This window comes from Erithacus rubecula (genome assembly GCF_903797595.1).
Source record: "Erithacus rubecula genome assembly, chromosome: 1".
Lineage (NCBI taxonomy): Eukaryota > Metazoa > Chordata > Aves > Passeriformes > Muscicapidae > Erithacus > Erithacus rubecula.
In genome coordinates, this window is record NC_136658.1 from 29,580,414 (window position 1) to 29,603,478 (window position 23,065).

Genomic DNA, 23,065 nt, shown 5'->3' on the forward strand with positions numbered 1-23,065 from the left:
ATGCTCCCCAGAAAGCACTGACCTCTGGAATGGGAGTTAACAGCTGAGCTATGTAACACTTGGTCAGCAAAACAAAGTTTTATGGTAATTAAAGGAGAGTAGGAAAGAAACACAAAAGGTTTCCCTTGGGTGGCCTGGGTTGTTTTTGGTTGGGGTAGCAGAGGATGGAAAACTGCCAGAGGAAATGGCCCCCAGGACATGGAACAGCCCTTCATCCAGGAGAGAGAAGGGGGGTCCTGGACAGGGCCCTCCGTGCCCTGGGATGTCTGCTTGAAGTTTGCTCTATGGTCGCAAGCAATTTTATTTAAATATATTCAAGAGATGAAGAAAACCCAACCCAACCCAAACAAACAAACAAAAAAAAAAAAAAAGCAAACACAAGAAAGCTGTGGGGTTGTTTTTTTATTTTTACAAAACTCATGAAAATTCTTTGGTGTAACGGGGGACTATTTAGTGATCATAATAAAATGAGTGACTATAATAAAAAGAGGTACTGAAAAACTAGCTTGTCCTGTGGAGGACTGTAGCAAGAGGAGCAAAAATGCCCCAGGCCATGCTCACCCTGGGATGGAGGATGCTGCTGGCCACGTGGCAGCCAGATTTCATCCCATCCAATGCATCCCTGGCATGGAGGCACAGTGTTCATCTTCACCAGGTTTGGAAGTGCCACCAGGGCGAGGACTGAAAGATTTAACAAGCAAAGCGACCTCCCTAGCTCCATTATTAATGTTACAGGCAGTCATTTCTCCTCCCCTTTTAAAAGGCAGCCATAGGACTAACCATGATCCCTGGCCCTGGTTTCAATTATGCCGAGATTGAATCCAAACAGACTGCTGTGCCGTAAATACGAGGGGGGCCCTCGCTGTACATCGTAAAAGTGAATTCTAAAATTTCATGTTAAGAGCCTTGTCTTTGCATAATGGATTGCACTGCCATCCATCACGGTGACACTTACAAGTAACAGCTGAAAAAGTACTTTATTAGATTTTTTTTTTTGTTTTTTGAACAATTTTGATTTATTCTGGTTGCACTGTCTGTATAATAGACTGAGCAGAATTTCATGCCGGTCCCTATGCTCAATAGAGCAGCTACAGATATATTACAGAAATCCCTCACTGTTCCTAAGTTACGGCCAAATGGTGTCTCAGGGACTGCTCCCAGTCATCTGTGTCTTCTAAACCTGAGTCAGGCACCAGGCTCTTAATGACCTTCATCGCATCAGCCTGGTGCTGTTTAGCATTGTTGGCCCACTTTCACTGTGGCTCTGATCAATAGCTGTGATGACAAAGATATGATGAGCTGCATGACTCCCTCTGGTCACCGCTGCTTAATGATTTTTCCAAGTGCCAATCTTCAGTTGAAAGGGAAAAAAATAAAATTAAATCAAGATCTCAGAGGAAACATACGTGGCATTTCTCATGTTGCCTAATTAGTCTTGCTCCTCTCTCCCTGGGCTGATGAAAAACAGGATGTTTTTCAGCTGTAGAGTCCTCATGGCACTGCTCGTGTTTGGATGCCACACCAAGTAGGTCCCATCACTGTTGTCCCTTCAAATGGAGTGTGTTTCAGTACCAGCTCCAGCTACTGAAGACTCAAGCTATTGTTCCTTAATGCTCTCACTGAAATACGCAGCCTCTGCTCCAGAGCACTGAATTTTCTCCTCTAAGCTTGAGATTTGGTCAGGATCCTTCTCACCACTCTTTGGACTGGAGACAAGACCAGAGTTGAAAGTAAGTGAAGTTACACCTTTCTATTTTGATGGGGAACTCCGTTTGGTGAGGGGCTGAGTCCTCTTTTTGGGAGTCAACCAAGAAAACGACTTCTCAAAATCAAACCTTACAGTATGTGAGACTTAAAGCACAGTGACATTTTCCCCAGGAGATGGTCTGCCACACTTTCAAATGGGCCTTTGGAGCAGCATCTCGAGCAATTGCTGACATGCTGGAGGGAAGGGATACCATCCACAGGGACCTTGACAAGCCTGAGTGTTGGGCCAGTGTGAACCTCATGAAGTTCACCTGGGGCAATGCCAAGCACAAATCCCAGCTGGGCAGAGAATGGATGGAGTTTAGCCCAAGGGAGAAAAACTTGGGTGTGTTGTTGGATGAGAAGCTCAACATGACCCATCAGTGTGCACTCACAGCTCAGAAAGCCAAACGTCCTGGGCTGCAGCAGGGCCAGGGAGGAGATTCTGCCCCCCTGCTCTGCCCTAACCAGATCCCAGCTGGAGTGCTGCATCCAGCTCTGGGGACTCCAACACAAGAAAGATGTTGGGCTGTTGCAGCAAGTCCAGAGGAGGCCACTAAGATGCTCAGAGGGTGGGAGCACCTCTGCTATGGACAGGCTGAGAGAACTGGGAGTGTTCAGCCTGAAGAAGACTCTGGGAAGTGCATAGAGACCCTTCCAGTGCCAAAGGGGCTCCAAGAGATCTGGAGACGGACTTTGGGCAAGAGCATGGAGTGACAGGACAAGGGCAGATGGCTAGAAATAGAGAACAGATTAGGTATTAGGCAGAAAGTCTTTCCTGTGAGGGTAGTGAGACCCTGGCACAGGTTGCCCAGAGAAACAGTGCACATTCCATGCCTGGAAGTGCTCAAGGTCTGCTTGGATGGGGCTTTGAGCAACCTGGTCTCATGAAAGGTGTCCCTGCCCAAGACAGGGGGTTTGGAAAGGATCTCTAAGGTCCCTTCCAACCCAAACCAGTCTCCAATCCTATGACTGGGGTTTAGTGCTGTGGGACTTGCACCCAGGATCTTCCAGTCTTATGGAAGAAATAAATTACTTCACACCTGCACACAAGCAAAGCAAGAAGGGTCAGGCAGCCAGAACAGTCCCATGGGGAGGCAAAAGGGACAACAAAAAGGCTGGGAAGGGGCTATGGGGCCATCAGTAGAGTGGAAATGCTTGTGGATAGCGGAGTGCAGATCCTCAATGAGGGCACAGCTCTTTGTGTTTGCAGCCCATTCCATGGGAATGCACTTGACATCCTGTATAATAAACGTTTTTCACTAATGAAGGGGTAAATTTAGGGCTTCAGGACTGAAAATGTTGTTTTGTCATCTAGGTGAAGTGGAAAGCTTTCACAGAGGCTGAGGATTCAGGAATGTAGAGCTGTCTTTGGACAGGTTGGTCCCCAATAGTAGACAGCCATCCTTTTAAAATTTTTCTTTTGATAGAAAGGAGCAACATATACATATATATACTTTTACATATATATTTTTCCCCCTTTTTGATACAATGTCCATAGTTCCCACACCAGGTAAGGCCCAGGAGAAGACCATCATGGACCTGGCAGGCAGACGGGTGCAGTCACGTCTCAGTGCTGCTTGAGGACGCAGAAAAGTGCACATGAGGGTCTTGCCTTGGCCATGGCACAGAGCTCTGGGCTCCTGGCTCTGGGCTTGCTGGACAAGCACGGCAGCACTGGGAGACTCTTGAAAAATGGGTGAACTCCTCAAAGTCATTAGCTCATGTAATAACCTGAAGAGTCTGCGTAAGGCTGTAGAGGTGCCATCTCAGGCTGGCAGGGTTCCAGTAGGAATATTTTACACTCAAATCCCTTTCTTGGTTCAGTGGAAACATGGCGCATTTACCCTTGCACTGCTCCTCTTAGCATTTTAACACATGGACAGAGATGGATACAGAAACACCACTTTTCTTCAGAGCTGCTCAGTGTGGGGCAGTGTAAATGGGAGGCACATTGAGCTCTCTGTTCAGTGGGTCTTTACCAGGGGTTCATACTTTTTGATCCTGCTCCTGCAGGTCTCTTTTTATTTCATTCATGCTGTTTGAGACACTCACAGCCATCACAAGTTTGAGGTTTAAAGAGGGATTTGTCCCTGGTGTGACTTGGAGAGGGGGAAGCAGGGAGCTGGATAGCACTGGCAAGAAGGTGCTTATTCCTTTGAGTAGGTAGTTGCTGCTGGTTTGGCTAACAATGCCCCTGATCCCACCTGAGAATCCTCAGGGCAACCCAGGCTTACCAAGTGCTTCATACCAGCCATACAGGTGGCAATACCATGGCCTTTAAAGCATCCCTGGCAGGCAGCTGCCTAAGCAACTGCTCCCTTGCCAAAGCCTGGAGTGGGTCTGGCCAACATATCTTCTCCCACCTGGCTCTGCCAGAACTGGATACTCTTTCCAGCTGCCTGTGGCTCACTCCTGCCAAAGTAATAAAGGTTGTGTGCTGCAAGGGGGCATTCAGAGTACAGCACTGGGACACAGCACCAGCATCATCACCCTTGCAGCAAGCAGGAGAGACAACCAGAAAATCAAACCCATACCGTTGGTGATGGCCATGCAGCCAAAGGTTTAGGGATTGGGAATTGGAGGAGGAACAGTCTGTTGGGGGAATTTCCATCCCATCACCTTCCTCCTGGCAAGCACCGGGAACAGACAGGCAAGGCAGACGGAGCTGGCAGCCGGCATCCACGGAGAAACCGTGCGAGCACCGGGGCTGCCAACGTTCCACTGCTCAAGGACTGCTCAGCAGCACAACCCCCACTGTATCTGGGGGTAACATCCTGCAGAGGAGTGTCACTCTGTGCTGGAGGATGGCAGTGGTGGTGGCATGAGTGCAGAAGAGCTGCCTCTGAGTACACAGGTGCATTGTAGAACTGAGTAAGGAAACAGCCTTGGCATGGACTTGCACATCTTGGGTTATCTCTCTGCAGAACTGGGAAAAGCCAAAGTGTATGGAATTAAAAAAAAAAAAAAAAAAAAAAAAGTCAGGACTGAGCTGTTCCCAGAGAGACACAAGAGAGCTCTTAGAGTCAGGATACGTGCAGGTATCAGTGTGACAGAGACACCTCTCTGGGACCAGGGCTGGCCACCTCCAGCCAGAGCTCCATTCAGAGGTGGGGTAACACTTCTGCCTGCAGGAACAGCACAGGACTGTTTCAGGCAGGGAAGAGGATGCTGAGCTCATCGCCTTGCTCCCTTGAATTTCAAGGACTCTTGCAAATACCAGAGCACAGAGGTTATGTGAATAAAAATTACATTAGCATGCCGAGCAACTTTGTCAGCAGTTTCTTATTAAAGCACTTGGTCCTCTCTGTAGTGGGCATTTCCACTCAACCTCCCCCTCGTCACTGCTAACAGTCAAGTGGGCTCTCCATTAAATTTGAGCTCGTGTAAGAAACAGTGAGAGAGTTGATTTCAATATTCCCCTTCTTGTCCCACCACGCACAAGCTGTTGCTACTTATTAAACATTTTAAAATCCCTGCTGCCAAAGTCCCCAGGAGACATTTATCTGCCATAGTCATAAACGACTTGCCAGCATGCTACTCCAAACTGCATTTCCCAGCCAATAAATACAAGCTCCAGAATCAGGAAAAGCAGAGTTTGGCTCTAATTTTCAGTGGTATGTCACTGGGATACTATAACTACTTTTAAATTCAAATCAGCTTCCTAAAAATTAACTGGTTTTATCAGATACAGCACAGTGGACTGTTAAACACATAGCCTCATGTACTGAAACACTATACATTTAATGAAGTTATGCCATTAGCAAATGTACAACATGGGTGCATTAAATCCACCTATAGAACAGTGCTACGTATGAGAGAGGATTTATTTTAGCTTTTCTCAATAGAGCAGGAGTCCCTTTTCTTGGCTTTTGCTAGGTTATTTAACTAAAACCAGGATTTGCGCACACACAAAAAACCCCAAAAAGTATCTACTCTCATAATGAAAAAGACTGATTTTTTTTCTTTTTTTATTCCAGTTCAGGAAGGAAGAGGATCATCCTGCAAGGTAATATAATCAGCTCCTTTGCCTCTATAATCTACTTCTGCTCAGCAGGAGCCCCCAAAGAAACACTTTATGTCCCAAGTGAAACGTGAAAACTACTTGTAAGGTCTCTTTTGAGGCACATGATTCGGACGGTCACTTTCAGGGTATCAGAGTCAGCGTTGTCTTCCATCTCCCTTCTTTCTGGGAAGAGCTCTCTGGCATGCCATGGGCTCACCCTGTTCCAGGTGGAAGGCTATGTCCCTGCCCCAAATCAGAAAGGGTTAGGATGACACAAGTTAGCACAGACACCCATTTCGCACTTACACCTAAGGACGTATGCTGACGACTCCCCACTTCAAATTCCTCACAAAGAAGGGGGGAAAGAAACAAACAAACAAAAAAACCAAAACAAAAAAAATCAAAAAACAAAACCAAAAAAAGGACAAGAGACAGTAAATTTCACTGTGATCACACTACGGCAAAATATACCTTCTGTTCTCTGCAAAAAACGCGTGAAGGCCAAATTAAAGTGGGAAAAAAGTATGTTGCATGAGTTACAGTGCAACCGTATTATTCCTTCTTTTTCTATTTTCCTCCCCCCCCACCTTGTTCAGTTTAGAAAAAGGATTGAGTACAACACAGTCAGGTAAGTGGCCACAAAAGAGTAGCTGTCTTTGGCAAGAAGTCACCGCATTGACCCTCTCTGTCACCTTCTGCCCATTTCGCTCTGTCTCATGAAGTGGATGTTGTTGGCGCTGTCTGAGAGTTCAGGGTACTGCTCCACCGAGATCACGAAATAGCCATCGTAGCCCTGTACCCGGCCCGTGTTTAGCACTTGCTGCTTCTCCCCTTCTGTCCACGAGCGAATGCCCTCCTCCCCATCCCGCAGTCTCTGCTGCTCCCGGGACCAAGCCTGGCTGACGGCGCGCTGCCGGGCCAGCTCCAGGACGCGCGCCTTCTCCTCGTCCAGCGTGGTCCCGTAGCGCGTGTTGAGACACAGTGCCCCGTACTGCAGCTGGATGTCCGTGTAGCGTCTAGTCCTGCCGCCCAGCACTGTGTTGATCTGCGACACCGTCACATTCACGCCGTTCTCCAGGGTCCTGCGCCCGCCGCTCAGGCCCAGGATGGAGAGGTCGCCCTCCGACGGCCCCTGCTTAATGAAGTAGTGCGTGTCCACCCCGTCGATGGTGAAGTGCAAGTTCTCCAGGTAGTGCGCGTTGTTCAGGATGGCCGCGATCCTGCGCCCGTCCTCGTTGGCCACGCTGATGATGTCAGTGGCCACGCGCCCGTCCTTCATGGCAAACTTGACGCCCTTGCCAAAGATGGAGCCTCCAGAAGCAAAGTTCCTGTTCTTCCTGACGTGCCGGCACCCAGCGATGCTGGAGCTGTAGATTTGCTCAAAGCGCTCCAGGGTGACAAAGGCCTTCAGCTGCTTCTGCACTTCACACTGGACCCCCAAAATGGACTGAGCAGGGAGAGAAACAAGAGAACGACATATTAGAAAGAGAAACCTGATGACCCAAAGGCATTATTAGGATGATGGAGAGCAGGAGAACATACTCAAAACATGTAATGAGGAGCTTAATTTTTTTTCCTTATCACATTTTTTCAAAATTTTAATTCCTTTTCGTGATAGACACGTTGTCCTCCTCTAATGCTCATTGTTTCTGTGAACTGAACTGTATTTATTCTCACAGATTGAAGGATGTAGAGGTAGAAAAATATTTTTTTGCCTCAGTGGTTTGGGGGATGAGTTTGAACACATAATTAGGTTGTGTTTCTTCTACATATAAGAAGCAATTCGTCTTGTGGCCATGATACTTTACCAAATGCTTTCAGGTTTTCTGTGAAGCGTAGAAATATTTGTATAAGTTTCCTCTATTTTAACTCCACTTGTAACTCCTTGTGCTGCCTTCAAAAGTCCTGCATGACCTGTATGACCCTCAAAGCAGCTGTAACCTCTCTGTATTCCATTTCAGCCTGGCCAAAACAGGTTGTTCAAAACTCAAGAAAGGCATTAAATCCAAAACTTATTTCTGGTGCACCCTCTACAATTTGCCAGGCTCTCTGAGTTAAGGCCAACCACACCTGATGCTCAAGTTTTGGCTTATATTGAAGCAAAACTGCAGAGAGACAACAGCCCAGATCATTTACAGTCTGGTACAATACACAGTCACCTTTACTGTTAGTGTATAATGGAACAAGTACACAGAAAGTCAGCAGCTCATCATTACTGCAAAATGCTCTGGAAATGCTCCCATGAGTTCATGGCAGCACTGGCTTCTTATAGACTCCTGTTCATGAACAATTATTTGCTCAAATTTCACAAAGGCAAGAGAATTCTAGGACAAAACTCTCCTGACACTGCCAAGGGCTCAGTTCAATAATGTAATGACACCCAGGATTAAAAATAGGCTACAAAGTCTGCTCCATTCCAATTATTTTGAGGAAATCCAACACCCTTGAAGGATATTGCCTTAAATTGTCCATGATCTAGAGATTCACATCCTGGGTGCAAGAAGACAATTCAGATGATGTGCATTTCAGTGTGGACCTCTCACACAAGACTTGTAACATGACGAGGGAACTGAAATAAACCCTCATTTCCATAGTGGCCAATTCCAGGGAAGAATCATAAAATATTTTTAAAAAATACAAAAAAAATAAAAGGATTGAACATTGTAACTTGCTCAGAAGTTATAAGCTGTTTTCACTGACAAAATAGAAAACTATATGGGAATAGAGGAACACAGTTTCAAGAGCACATTTTAGGTTGTAGAATATTAAAATTCCCAGAAATTACTTTTGTTCAAAGTGCTGAGCAGGCTGGTGGTCCTTCTCATTTTCCCTTTTGTGATTGACAGCATAGCAGGTGGAGCAGGAACGAGTTCCCTATGAAAAAGCTCTTTCTGGTTTTCTCCATCCTGCCTGTGGGGCATCTCACACACCCCCTAGAGAGCAATATAATTAACAGAGTGATAGGGAGCAGAGCCCAGCTTCTCTGCCAATTGCACAAGTGCTCTAATTATGCAAAAAATGGACGTAATTAATGTAGATGTCAGTGATGATGGACATGGAACAATTAGGCTCTAGGCTCTATGAAACACTTACTGTTCTAAACAACTGCACACTGTACTGCCTTTGTAATTAGCTATTTCCTCTTCAAAGAAGTTTTAATGGAGAATTCTTCTCAGGTACATCTCATAGGGGTAGACTCTAGGTGGTCCCTTTACCACTTTGTATGTCATGCTGCCTTTCCAACTTGCCTCAGCAACATTTATCAGTGATGGGGAAAGGCATCTCTCAGCACTCATTCCAAATCACTGCTCACTCAAGGATGTATATCAGGTCTTCTGTGCTACACTGCTATGTCCTGTGATCACTTATGTCTCACCATCTATATATACATCACCTTGTGTACCAGCAGGTGAGTTACAAAGTGTCCCTGGAATTAATTGCACCATCTACTGATTATCACCTTGGGGAAGGGAGCTTGGGGAGGTCAGGCAGTACTGGGCATGAATTAACACATCCTATCTGAAATTGCCCCTGTTCCTCTTAAATTTTGTCTTCATCACCTTATTCTTGATGAGCTGCAGGAACTCTAGTATGTTTTTGATTATGAGCAAACCATTAGGTAATGATCCTCTATGAGTGCTTCCAAATTAAGCTGCCCCAACAAACCAGTGGATCTGAACACCCCCATATATAAAAATTCACAGGTGAAGACCTACCCTCAGGTGTCTTAATCAAGAACAAAAGCACAACCATAGGGTTTTCTGCTGAGGACTGGTTACTTCTGGGCTCTCCCCACTCATTTTTTCACATAGGGAAGCAAGACATGACATGGACAAAGCTGTAATACTGAACATTCACCATCACTTAGAATCACAGACTGGTTTGGCTGGAAGGAACCTTAACGATCATCTAGTTACAAACCTTCTGCCATAGGCAGGGATACCTTTTACTACAACAGGTTGCTCAAACTTAACTACTAGCTATCAACTATTCCAGTAACTAAATGCATCTCTGTACCTTGAAAACAAGCCCAGGATGACTTTGAAATGACTTTTTGAGTGTATTTCTTTGATAAAAGTGTGTATTTGGGAACAGCATTTTGTTAAAAGGAAAAGCAAATACATCCAGCAGGAAAAAAACCCCAACCAACAACCACAAGCACAGCCAGTGTGTACAGTGTGTATGCTGTGCTGTGAATATAAAGAGGGTGGAGGCAAACAGATTATATGTTGTTCAAAGAGGCAGTGTATTCCTGACTTTGAAATTACCATTTCTGTTTAATCTTAAAACTCATTTCAATGAACTGGCAAGCAAAAGAAACAAAATTTCCATCTAAAACTGCAGTGGTATGTGCTATTCTCTAAAAATTGCTGCTGCTTTTAGCCACTGTAAACCAAGGCATCTATAAAACAGTTTTACAGAAGAAAGAAGGGAATTCATTGCTATTTTAGTTCAATATTTGTTGCTCTGTGTGAGTGACAAATATACTGGGCTTGTTTTTCCTCACAGTCTTTTTTAATCAGATGTCCTTAGGTGACATTTCACTTTATCTAGTAACAACCCTTTGGAGAGAAGAGAACGACCTTCATCATTTGTTCTCTGCTGCACAAAGCTCAGGAGAGCAGCACATTACTGGGATCTCTGAATAGCCTCTTGCATCTTGCCAGCACCTCTTGAGGATTTGAAATACCATCGCCAGATCCTATCATCTGTTGTTTTTAAATACCGCCTTCCAGTGTGAGACTGAAAGCTTCAATTTCCCATCAAGGATCCAAGATGTGAAATACGTGAACATGTTTCCAAGTTTCTTTCTATCCTTGTGCCATTACAGACACATAGGTGTTTCTCTTACCACCATATGGCTTACAACAGAGAAAGCTACTTTTTCCAAAAGGTTTGGAAGTTACAATTTATCTGATATATGGTTCATTTTTAACTCCTTCCTATTTATCACAGAATCACAGCAAGGCTTAGTCTGTAAGGGACGTAAAAGATGATCTTCTAATCCCCCCACCATGGCCAGGGATGCCCCCCACTAAATCAGGCTGCCTAAAACCCCATCCAACCTAGGCTTGAACAATCCCAAGGATGGGGTATCATGACTGGGCGACCTGTGCCAGTGCCTCTCAGCTCTCTGGATATAGAATTTCTTCCTAACATCTAATCTATACCTCTACTGTTTTAATATAAAACTGTTTCCCCTTGACCTATCCCTATTTGCCAGTCTAAAAAGTTGCTCTCCCTCTCTTTTGTAAGCTCCCTTTTTATTCACCCTGTATCTCTCTGTTAACAAAGCTGTTGTTCAGCCATCAGCCTCCTCCCTATATTCCACATGGCCATTACCTGGAGACAATTCTCTGTCTGGATGTGCCCACCAGCAGGGCTGCACTGCAGGCTCTCAGGCTGTCTGAGAGGTGACGTGTGGGACAGCAGAGATGAGCCATGGGCCAGCAAGGCCAATGCTCTGGATGCTGCCTGGCTGGGAATGAGCCAAACAGGAGCACTAGCTCAGGGGCTTAGAGGACAGGTCCCTCCTCCACCCCACCACTGTAAATGACTGTAGGTGGATAACGAGGTTGAGTTCATTAAGGAGATTTCAAGTGTGGAGAAGTAAGAGGATTTGCCTTTTCTTGCTCATCATTCTTCATATTTCTCATCTATTTTCATAAAGCCTCAAGAGCTTAATGTCTTTGAAACTTCAACTCCTTTCCCTGTATTAGATCTTTTGAAAACTTACCACTACATTTGTAAAACATAACTGGGGCTGATGGACAGGCAGTAGGACAGTCCAAGCCCAAGCCAAAGCACCTGCAATGTCAGGATGCTTTCCCTGAATGATGAACACTGGCAGAGCCAGTCCCTCAAACAGATTGTCCTTGGAAGAATCTCTGCCAGAAAGCACAGCCCTATAGCTCACTTCCTGGCTGAGCATCCCAGAGCAGACCTTGCCTCCAAAATGCTGCTCCAGAAGGGATGCCAAAAACTACTTTTCCAGCAAAGCCTGTAACAGGCACTGCAGAAAACTGTACACTTCCTGGAGACAGTGCCCATAGCATGAAGAGAAGGGTAGGTATAACAGGATATAGATAATGATACAAGTGTTGACTCTAAAACACACCCCTCCCTGGAAATAGAGTTGTTCTGGCTCCAACAATTACCTGACAGCTCAACAAGGCAAAAAGGAAGAGAAGAAAAAAAAAAAAACAACAAAAAACCAGAAGAGAAATTGGATTCAGGTGCTGCAGTTCCACAATATGCCAGAGGTCACCCGAGTCCCCCAGTGGCCAATAACACTGAACTTGTTCAACAAACAATTTAGTGACAGCCTCACAGTCGTGGGGAGGAGGGGTGGGGGGAAGTGCTGCACAATGGAGTATTGGATTTTAAATGTCACTTCAGAGCTTTAGGGGGTTAGAGCAGGGTTTATGATGTGCTGGCTGTTTTTGAGGTGGTGGATCCTCAAAGTCAGAATTCTCTCTACTGTCTTCCAGGCATGCAAGGTGAGTACCAAAAATGTTTTGGAAGGAGATGCTAAGGGCCCTCTGGTAATGCACTCTGAAGAGAGATGAAGCAGCCATTTATAGGTGTTGCTTTGCTGTTGTGTTCCTGTTAGTTGCTCCTCTCTGATAAAAGAACAGACAATCTGCTGGGCCATAGCTTTGATCAGCAAAGCCAGTGGAGTAGCTCAAATACACTTTTGCCTATCACAAGGAGGTATATGATCCAGAGAAACTAGGGATCAGAATACATGGAGATAAGAAAGTTGTGGTACATCATTCAGTGATCAATGCCTTGTCCAGGCTACTTTTAAATGACAAAAGATCAAGAGCTTACTTTGTATGCTCTGCAACACCATTTTACAGTATGATCAGTCTTATTAACTAAAAATGTTTCCTGTGCTTCCATTTACCTTAGTTTAATTTTGTCATTTCTTATATGAAATTTTGAAAAGTTTCTATTTTCTTCCACATGCTTCATCAATAAATACAGAGAAAACCAGTGGGATTCAGGACTGGACTGTGTCTGGGAGCGTGTATTGATGCCTGGAAGGGTTGGGAGTGAGCAGAACTTTATGTGAAACATCAGTGTTGGATGCATGGATAGGCACAGGAGAAAATGGATCACGAGTTCAGGTTTCATATGTGAATGAATTTGGTATATGCAAATATGTGCCTACAATATGCTGGGTGTGACAGAAAGCAAAGGAATCCTGCTCTACAGCATTTAAGAGCCACTTGCTACCACAGCACGATACTGCATCTGTAGACTGATAAAAATGCTCATGTTTTGTTACTGTCATAAACACAGGGGAAGAGTATGAAACAGCCTGAAATGGTTGAATTCCACTTTCAACATCTGAGTGCAAAGGGACTCATCTGGAAGTATGACAGCTGTATAAAGCCCTCTTTTAATGAGCAGGTCCTTGTACAGCCCTCATTGCAGCTTCTGGCTTTAAAAACCCGTGAGGGACATGGAGATTTTCTTTTCTTCTTATTCCTCATTCAGGCAGATTCACCTAAAATAGGTGCATGGAAGGGAGGGTTCTCCCTGATTTTATTTCCAGGTCCTCTGGCTGTATGAGCAAGGGTCAGTCTTCACCTCAAGCTGTCAAGTTACTTGGCTATTCAAAGAGTCAAATAATGATACTATAATACACATTGGAAAGTTTTATATATATATATATATATATATATATATACACACTATAATACAAATAATGACCTAATGATAAAATAATATTATAACAACACTACCAATAATAATTTCTGTGATAGTTCTGTGACAGTTATTATCCACAGAACACACCGATACAGAGATGGTCTTCGTGTAGTCTCTGGGTGAGCCTTTCCTGTTTGCCTACTCCTGTACAGCTTTGCTCAGGGAGACTGTGTCCCAGCAGAGAGGAGGAAAAATCCTGAGGCTTCTTTCATTAGAGAAATAACTTCTATTAGCATTTTGTTGTTTAATCCAAGGAATAAGAAACAAAAAGGGAGTCTCTGAGCCCCAAAACACAACTGAGTTACTGTACTGTAATAGTTTTCAAGCATTAACCCAGTCATGGTAGCAAAAGGCAGAGTTTTCTTAGGCCCCCCATATTTTTAAGTGACACTTCATATAAATTTCTTGTTGAAGTTGAAGCTGGTACATTTTAACTTGTCTTCAGCATGGCTATGAGGCTGAGTACCAATGATGGACTGACACATGACTACTATCAATCTACAGTAATTTGTTTGTACCTTTGAGTGATCCCTTCTGTGGTTAAGGAAATGTGACCTCCTGGTTTAAGAGGTGTACCTCAAGAATCTGCTGCAGGACATCAAGATTTTAGTGAAGCCATAGATAGGCTAGGAGGGCAGACAGAACAAATTCCATTGTCTACTGTTACTGTTTTATTAGGAGGAACATTGAGAGCATGTCCTGATCTCCCCAAGCATGCTGGTGCCTCACTGCTTTTGCAATGCTTGAACACAGAGCAACAGCAGGAGGGAATTCACACTAAAGAGGATTCAGACTAAACAGATGAAAGCCACCCCAGAATACAATCAGGCTATGAAATGAAAGAGAATCCTGGGAGGTAAATGACTTTCAAGGTCATTCACTGATAAGCAGTAGGACTGGGAGTTAACCCAGGGCCCCCAAACCCTTACCCTGTGTTCTAACCTTTAACAGTGACCCTCTGTCTTTCAGCTGAGTAATTCCCAACAGGAAGATTGGGAAATGATTGGGGTCCAAAAGCTTTTATCTTGCCAATTTTATCACTGAATTTTGCACCAGCATTTACCAAAATGACTTGGGAAACAAACCTGTTTCTAAAAGCAGGACACAGTTACATGGGATTAAACCTGGTCAGGTAAAATGAAAGTTTAATATCATAAAAAAATTATTCCTGGACAGATTCTCTGCAATGCAAAAGAGTTTCCTGTGGAAGTAGTGTAACTTTTTGTTTAAGAAATTTAAAACCACAATGAAGAAGTTTCTAGAGTAACAACAAAAAAACCCAAAAAATCTTTATAAACCTATCTGTATCAAAATTAGTATTTTTTTATTTTTTTTTAGCTTCTAAAAATCCTGAGTGCAAAGGCCTTGAATTTAGCCTGCAATATAGAACAACGGGGCCTCCTGTGGGAGAAAGAAACAGTAATATACCACTTCACTGAACAGCCACCAGAAAATACCACAGGAAGAAGCACCATGGCAGTAGGGAACTTAATATGTGATTATTTGGTTAGATTTCAATACTGGAATGGGATCTGACTCGCTTTTCATCTTACAACACAGTGGTTGCTTTTTTAACCAGCATTGCAAATGCATAGTTTGCTGATAAGGGCATGAGATACAGTATGGAGTTACATGGATCACCTTGCTATTGTCCCATTCCTGGGTTTTCATCTGAGTGTGGATTAGCTCATAGGATGGCTCCATCGCATCCATGTCTGGCTTGGGGTAGCCGGGGATGACATTGTGCAGCTGGAAACCAAAAGTGAGCAGCCAACTGTTGACATCTGGAAGGGAAGAGAAACACAAATAAGATTATCTGATCTCTCAAGCAGGATTGCCCAGAAGGCCCAGAGGACCCCAGTGTGGCTGGCACTGTAGCATTCTGGACAAAATGGTGAGTGTACACTTTGTGTGAGGAGCAGAAATCTTAAGGGTCCTAGAAAGAGCTGTGTGCCAAAATCTGCCCTTTCCACCTCCAGCCAAAGCCAAATTCTGCACTTTCCCAGTTCTGAAACAGAAATGCTGGCAATGAGCAAATGGCCCAAATCAAAGCCAGCTTCATGTCTGCCCTTCATCAGCAGAAACCAAGCACTGATGGAAGGCATGCAGAACTGCAGCAACAGCAACACACTTGGAGGCTGAGATGCTCCAGCCAACTGGGAAGTGTTATCCAGTCCTACAGTCAGCTCAGAACATCTCAGCCACAATACTTCTCTCCCTGAGGACTCTCAAAGGGCCTGCAGGCTGAAGACTAAATTTACAGCTATGTGCCAGAATGACAGAATATCCAGGATGGACAGCTCAGGCATTTAGCAGGTGCTCAGCTGCTAAAGAGGCTCTGGATATATCCATTGCTTTTTCCATGATTTTCACCTCAGTCCAGAATTTCCTGGCATGCTTTATAAGAAGTTATAGTTTGAGTATTAAACTAGTGTAAAGTCACACCATCTTTTATAGTGATATTTATAGTCAGCCTTCATACTACCTGCAAGGTACATTATAGTGAAAATAAGTGTACAGACACGAGACAGGTATTTTGATTGGACATTTTTTACAAACACCTTAAAAATATCTATGAATGGTGAGAAAACTGATGGTAACTAGTGAGAAATTATTGTCTCATACAAAAGAGGGACCACTGGCACTAAAGGGAATGTGATGGAAAACCAGCCAATTGAGACACCATTCCTGCATTTACTTGCCAGTAGATTACAAAGTCTTCCTTGAGTTTTGATTGCACAGCTGCTAGGAATAGCAGCTGAAAGGTAATCTGCTGGAGGTTGATCTGCTTGGGATTAGGATCACTTCCCCCTTTAATTTCAGAGCATTTGATGAACACACCTTGTTTGCCTTCACTAAGCTCCAGAGGACACACCTGTTACAGTCCCTGAGCAATATGCTGTGCATGTGGCACACAACAGCAACTGCAAGGTAAGGAAAGGTATGAAGGTAAAGTTGAACTAATATTAGCTCCCAGGAGCATTAAGTGTTTGGATGTAACTTGAATTTTGTTGATGATTGCTCTGCTTCAATCTGGAAGTGCAAAGAATTGATTTTCATTTTGCTAAACTCAATAAGTGTTATTGAAACAATCTGAAGATGGAAAAAATTTAAATAATCAAATATGCATATTTTAATATTTTTTTTCTCTATTCCCATGAGCATAAATGAATGTTTAGAAGAACTGGTTGGAAAAGAAATTATGGATGCAAGTGGTAAATAACACTGCTCCAGATGACTGAAGAATCAGGAGCCAAACAAACAGACTATCTGTTGCTTGTTTTCCTACAGGCCAAAATGTTGCGATTGGGCAGATGTCCAAAAAGCCCTTGCGACAATCCATGTGGAAGAGGGAGGATTTCTGTAATAAAAACACTTCTGTTCACTCAATGTACAGATTGTTTTTGGAGTGTCTTTGAAACAAAGAGGTTGAGGGGGTATGAAAGAAATGAAAAGGCTCATTTGATTATTTTGTTGCCTAGTGCTAAGCAAGCCTGTTTCCAAATCCTTCTTATCTCAAATGAAGAACTTTGATGTACATACTGTGGGGCAGGTGGTCAGGAGAACAAAGTAAAACAGTGAAGGTCAGCATTGGTGCAGGAATCATTTTTCAAGCACTTCAAAAATGCTAAAAAAATACAGAGTATGGATGGTGAACTAATGAAAAATATGTAACATGTCTGGAAATATCCAGTACAAGTTTTTTTCTTTAATACTTCTCAGAAAACTGACTTCCAAAACATTTGCTAACAGGAGTTTGTTCTTTTTGGGAAGAGGTGTTGGAATACCCAGAACAAAAAACCACCAAAACAAACAACCTGAAACCATAGGAGGAAGGTGTGGAGCTGAGAAAACAGAGGGGAAAATACTAATTTGCCGGGAGGGAGTGACAACTTTTTTGACAGAAAAGTACATTTCACATCACAGAGGTTTTTTTCAGCTACAGTAACCCTGCCAACACATTTCACAGTAAATTCATTTGAGGGCAAAGAAAAAGAGTGCTTAATGCAGACACATGTAATGGAAATGTCAGTTCAATCCATCAAGACTGCTAAAGCTGGCAGCAAAGCTCTGTGCCATGAAGTGTACAATCACTAAAATATTCATGTTTAACAATGGGCCTCTCAAAACATAAATACCTGCTTCTCCTGCTCTCCCCTCCACATGCCTTCAATTTCCTTAAGCTCAGAGACCCCATCATTGTGGACCAAAGCATGTGTTGGTCACCCATGTCCTGGGCACTGAGCTCCCCTAAGGACAAGCAGGTCCCAGAGTGGGAATGGAGGGACAGAAAGTTCCCTGTGCCCAGATCTGGGCAGATTTGGTTGTGATGACAAGGACAGTCTTGTCATGGCTCTTGGCCACTAGGTGCCTGCAAGCCTGAGCAGAAAGAAGTGCTGGGGTAGCAGCCTCGTGTCACAGCACTCATCACATAGCATGGCCTGCTTTTTCCATGGACTGGGGGAAGAGAAACTTGAAAAATGTATTTGGGCTCTGTATTCTTGAAAAACTAAAAATAGAACTCTTGAGGCCATGGAAATAATTATTTGGTGCATATAAAATATTAGTGTATCAGTTTTGACATCTTGATTTTATTGTCAGAGTTGTGTGGGAAGCTGTGCACCTGTTCTAACATGGCTAGAAAAAATATTTTGTCCTGTCTTAACCTGAGCAGGAAAACAAAAATCTGTTAATATGTCACAAAGCAACAGTTCAAAAACTAGATCACTTCACACCAAAATTTTCCAATTAACTTCTGAATTAAACTCCATTTTGGTTTTGACTCCTTATTTTTCTTTTCCAGTTTTCAATCATTAGTTTACACTTAACTTGAAAAGGTTGAAAATCCAAAACAATTTTTTCTTTAAGGACATTTTGGAATTTGTCATTTAGACAATTTTGTGAGGTATTTACGCTTCTGCTGAGAAATCTTTCAAGCTCAACCCTTCCCGATAAACAAATTCAGTTTTGACAAATAAGCATTTTCTGATAGGAAAAGTTATCTTGAGGTATTCCCTCCCAGCCTTAATTATCAGAGTGAGAGCAACATACAGGATCTTAGCCTGCATCTTTTGGCATATTTTACTTCCCTTGTGGCATCATCTTCTCAGCTCTGGACAGAACAACTTTTCATGAAAAAACCTCATGAGCTAATCCTTATGATTATTGCAGGAGAACCTGAAAGAACAAATCCTAATGGCTAGAAAAACAATCAGGATTTTGACTTTGTAACATTTATTTGCTATTAAGCATATCTTGTAACTCAGAGGAACACAATTATTGTTGAATATGGGAAGGCTGTGATAGATGCAGCAAGAGGATTTAAAAATTAATTCTACCTCCTTAAGAAGTAAGAGTTGACGTGTAATTGTGGTATTTGGCTTTTCAGTGGGAAATGTCTAGAAAAGAGTCCCACCAAAAAGCCTTCTCAAACTCTTATTGCAACCACTGTTGTACACAGTATGGAAATAGATTTGAAGGGGGAAAGGGATAAAACAAAGCTGGCTGGAGATAAACCTGGGGGCAGCACACCAATGGCAGAGGGACAGTTTGCTAGTGAGGTCCTTCAGGCTATCTCAGTACAGGCAGGGAATGGGAACAAGCATGCAAGTGTGCTCAGGTGGCCAAGGAGCCCAGTGCCATCCTGGTCTGTATCAGCAGTGGTGTGTCCAGCAGGACCAGGGCAGGGATTGTCCCCCTGTCCTAGGCACTGGTGGGGACACAACTCAAGTGCTGCGTTCAGTTTTGGACCCCTCAGTACAAGAAGGACACCTTGAGGGGCTGGAGTGTGACCAGAGAAGGGCAGTGGAGCTGAGGAAGGGTCTGGAGCACCAGTCTGATGAGGAGCAGCTGAGGGAGCTGGGGGTGTTCAGCCCGGGGAAAAGGAGGGTCAGGGCTTGATCTTACTGCCCTCTACAAGTTGCCTGAAACAAGGTTGCAGTATGGTGGGAGCTTGTCTCTTCTCCCAAGTAACAAGCAATAGGACAAGAGTAAACAACCTCAAATTGCACCAGGGAGGTTTAGATGGGATTTTAGGAAAAATTTATTTACAGAATGGGTTGTCAGGCACTGTAAGAGGCTGCCTAGGGCAGTGGTGGAGACACCATCCCACAAGAGATCTAAAAGACATAGTTGAGGCACTTTGGGGCATGATTTAGTGATGGATGTGGTAGTGCTGGGTTAATAGTTGGATTTTAAAATCTTAACAGTCTTTTCCAAACTACATTATTCTATGAATATAGGAAGGACATTTAACATACAAAAGGATTTTCTGTAAACACACCCCAGAGCTCATATTACGGCGATTTTGCAAAGTTTCAGGGGAAGCAGTTCAGAGATTGTGTCAAGCCTTGGGGTAGGTGTGCCCCAAAATCTGTCCTTTAAGTCTAAAGCACCTTCTTTTCTTGACTTTTTGTAGACTTTTTTGTTAATTCGGTGGGGCATATTAACTTTGAACTGCATAACTAGCAGTGTAGTAGTCATGTAGACACTCTGAAATGGCTGACTGTAATGAAAAGTTTAAATTGCTTTGCCATTCTGCTAAAACAAATCTGTATGCCATTTGTTTAGTTGCAAATAAATCTCTAGGCAAAACTGTGTAAACAGAGCTGCCCCTCTACAAAGGGAAAGGTTATCAGGACATTAATTGGTAGCTAAACTTCAGATATCTGAGAGGACAAAAAACTATAAGTAAAATAAAAAGAACAAACACCTAAGAAGAGAAAAGGAAACAGGTTTGGGAATTACAATCTCCATCTACGCTAATGAATTAAACATGCCCTGTACATGGGGGTCCAACTGATAATTTAAACTTATGTCCATTAATTAAAGAATGGAAAACCTCATGGTGATCAGGACACTGAGAGAGGCATTACCTATTGTACTGGTTTTGGTGAGGATAAGTTTCTTTACAGTAGCTGGTACAGGGCTGTGTGTTGGATTTGTTTTGGAAAGTGTAGATAACAGAGGGATGGTTTTGCTCCTGCTGAGCAGAGCTCACACAGAGCCAAAGCCTGTTCTGCTCCTCACCCCACCAGTGAGGGGCTGGGGGTGTACAAGGAGCTGAGAAGGGACACAGCTGGAGCAGATGACTGACCTAAAGGATATCTCAGACCATATAAAGCTGTCATATAAAGCTGGGGAGGAAGAAGGAAGCAGAGGACATTTGGAGTGATGCTGTTTGTCTTCTCTAGGCACTGTTTTGTGGGATGGAGCCCTGCTGTCCTGGGGATGGATGCCTTCTCTACTTTTGCTCTTCTTGCACAAGCAGCTTTCACTTTTCCTATTAAACTGTCTTTATCTCAATCTCTGTCTATGGGTTTTCTCAATTTTCAGTTCCCCACCCCACCTGGGGGGAGCGATTGAGCAGCTGTGGTGTGGGACTTAGTTCCATCTGGCATTACATCATGACACCTATTCACTGATGGCAAGCTGGTGAAAATGTTTCTTAATTTAAATGTCTTACCTGTCATGTAACATTTGATATCCTGAGAATTGCTAATGGGGTTGTTGTTTTTGAACATATACAGGTTGAAAGGCATTATGTTATTGCTACTCAGGTGCTTCCACATGTCATGGTCTGGACTTGTCCAGCGACCCGCTAGCACATCGTAGTCTCTCCGCCCCATGTGGATCAGCTTCGTGAGGGGGTCGTACAGTCCTCCATGGTAGCCAATGATGATCTGGAAGTTGGGATTAGTGTCCATGTAGATCTCCCCATATGCTGTGTACAGTATCTGCTTGATCATTAAGCCAGTCCCACTGAAGACAGCCAAAGGAGTGCCAATGTTATCACAGGCTATGTAGAATTCGTCGCCGCTGCTGAGCTCCATGGCAAAGAGGTGGCCTTGGAGGTCATAGTACAGGGAGGTGATCTCGGAGCTCGAGTGGTTGTACAGATGAGTGACCTTGGTTGGGCTGGTCAGATCTGCGTAGAAGAACTGCAGGTGATGGCCATGGCTGGTTTTGCTGGAGACTCTCCTTCCCAGGCCATCATAGCGGTACTTCACACTCCAGCCACTCGCTTTATTGTAGGCTTTGATGAGCAGGCCAGCTGAATTGTACTCAAAAATATCATTGCCCCTTTGCTTCAGGAAGCCATCTTCATCCATTTTGTACTGCACATCCCCCAGCCTAGTAATCCTATCCCTGAGGTCATACCTGAGTGGTGTAAGGCGGGCACTATTCCCCGGACTCAACAGATGGAGGTTTCCATTTAGATCATAGCTGTAACGCCAGAGAGGTTTGTCATTGATAGACACAGTCTGCAACTGGCCATCAGCATCATATTCATATGAGTAACGAGTTGTGTTTGCGTAAGGGCCAACCTTCAGCTCTTTCTTAACCACTCTGCCCATGTTGTCGTACTGCACAGTCATCCAGTACATGAGAGACCGGAATATCTCATACTGGACCTCCTTCATCCTGCCATAGGCATCAAAATGTTTCGTGTGGGTCATGACAGCGGTGGTGATAATCTGGTTGATATCATAGTAAATGACCCCAAATTTGCCGAATTGCTCCGTTTTGCCTGACACATCATCGTACCTGTAGAGATCAATAGGCAGAGGTGTCTCGTTGATGACTGCTTGCATGCTGGTGACACGGAAGCTGTTGTCATAGTTGTAGTCAAAGCGTGCATTCACCATGCCTTCCTCCGTGAAGCGGAATATCTGTCTGTCAATGAGGGGTCCTATCTGCCTGTACCTGATTGTGCAGGTGAACCCTTCGTTCTGCAAGTTTATGGTCTTCAGCATGCCTGCAGTTTCGTCGTACGTGAAACTGATCTTTGTGGTGTCGTAGAGCATCTCGGCTAACTTGGACAGCTTCCCATACTTGTATATGACACGTCTCCCTGTGCCCAAGTACAAAGTGTGGAGGAGCTGCTCGTCCTCTGTGAAGTCCTGAATTACTGAAGCATTGCCTTCTGGCGGCCGGTAGATGTTCCTGTAGTAACCAATGGAACGAATGGTTTCCAGAGTCTGACGGGCAACGTTGGGCATGGTCACCGAGGACAACCGGTCATTCTTGTCAAACTCAAAGATGTACTGTCTCTGGCTGTGAAGGAGCAGCACCATGGACTGGATGGGAAGAAGAGAAGTATAGATTATATCCCTGTTTTTTAAGCAAAAGTATACTCTAACAAAACCCGAAAGATTCCGCAATCCAAAGAGCAGGGCAAGTAGGAAATATCTTTGTACCCACAGAATTCAGCAGTGAGAGGTAAGGAGCTGCACATGGCACATAAAGTATCCTCCAACAGGAGTGGGCCAGTGGAAGAAGCAGTTAATGCAGTGAGGAGGGTCCAAGTTTGGAATGCTCAGTTTTTCAAATCACTACCCTGTAGCTGTCTCACCAAATTCCCTGTGCCAATAGCCTTTGAAAACTAACTAAATAAAATTGGTAGAGCTACTTAAACAATGTTTGAAAAAGTATTCCCCAACACCTTCCAATGCTGAATTAGTTCATTGTGTCAACCCATCTTCTATTATTCTCTTCCTCCAAACTTTTGCCTGTATGCTTATTTTTTCTGGGATTTTTTTTTTTTTTTTTTTTTTTTGCCTACAACAAACAATCCACATAGACTGTATAATA

The 23,065-nt window shown here is 43.8% G+C and overlaps 1 protein-coding gene across 4 annotated transcripts in view; it reads right to left on the reverse strand.

Annotated features, from left to right (window-relative positions):
- Nucleotides 1-5,700: 5,700 nt before the first annotated feature.
- The window catches only part of TENM4 (teneurin transmembrane protein 4), a 587,508-nt gene continuing 570,143 nt past the window's right edge, over nucleotides 5,701-23,065 (reverse strand). For all 4 annotated transcript variants that reach the window (XM_079300958.1, XM_079300961.1, XM_079300960.1 and 1 more), the window contains 3 exons: nucleotides 20,937-22,551; nucleotides 15,113-15,255; nucleotides 5,701-7,199 (listed from right to left, as the gene is read on the reverse strand). In XM_079300958.1, the coding sequence (XP_079157084.1) occupies nucleotides 6,441-7,199; nucleotides 15,113-15,255; nucleotides 20,937-22,551 (2,517 nt within the window). In that variant the 3' untranslated portion in view covers nucleotides 5,701-6,440. The remainder of the gene's footprint in view (nucleotides 7,200-15,112; nucleotides 15,256-20,936; nucleotides 22,552-23,065) is intronic.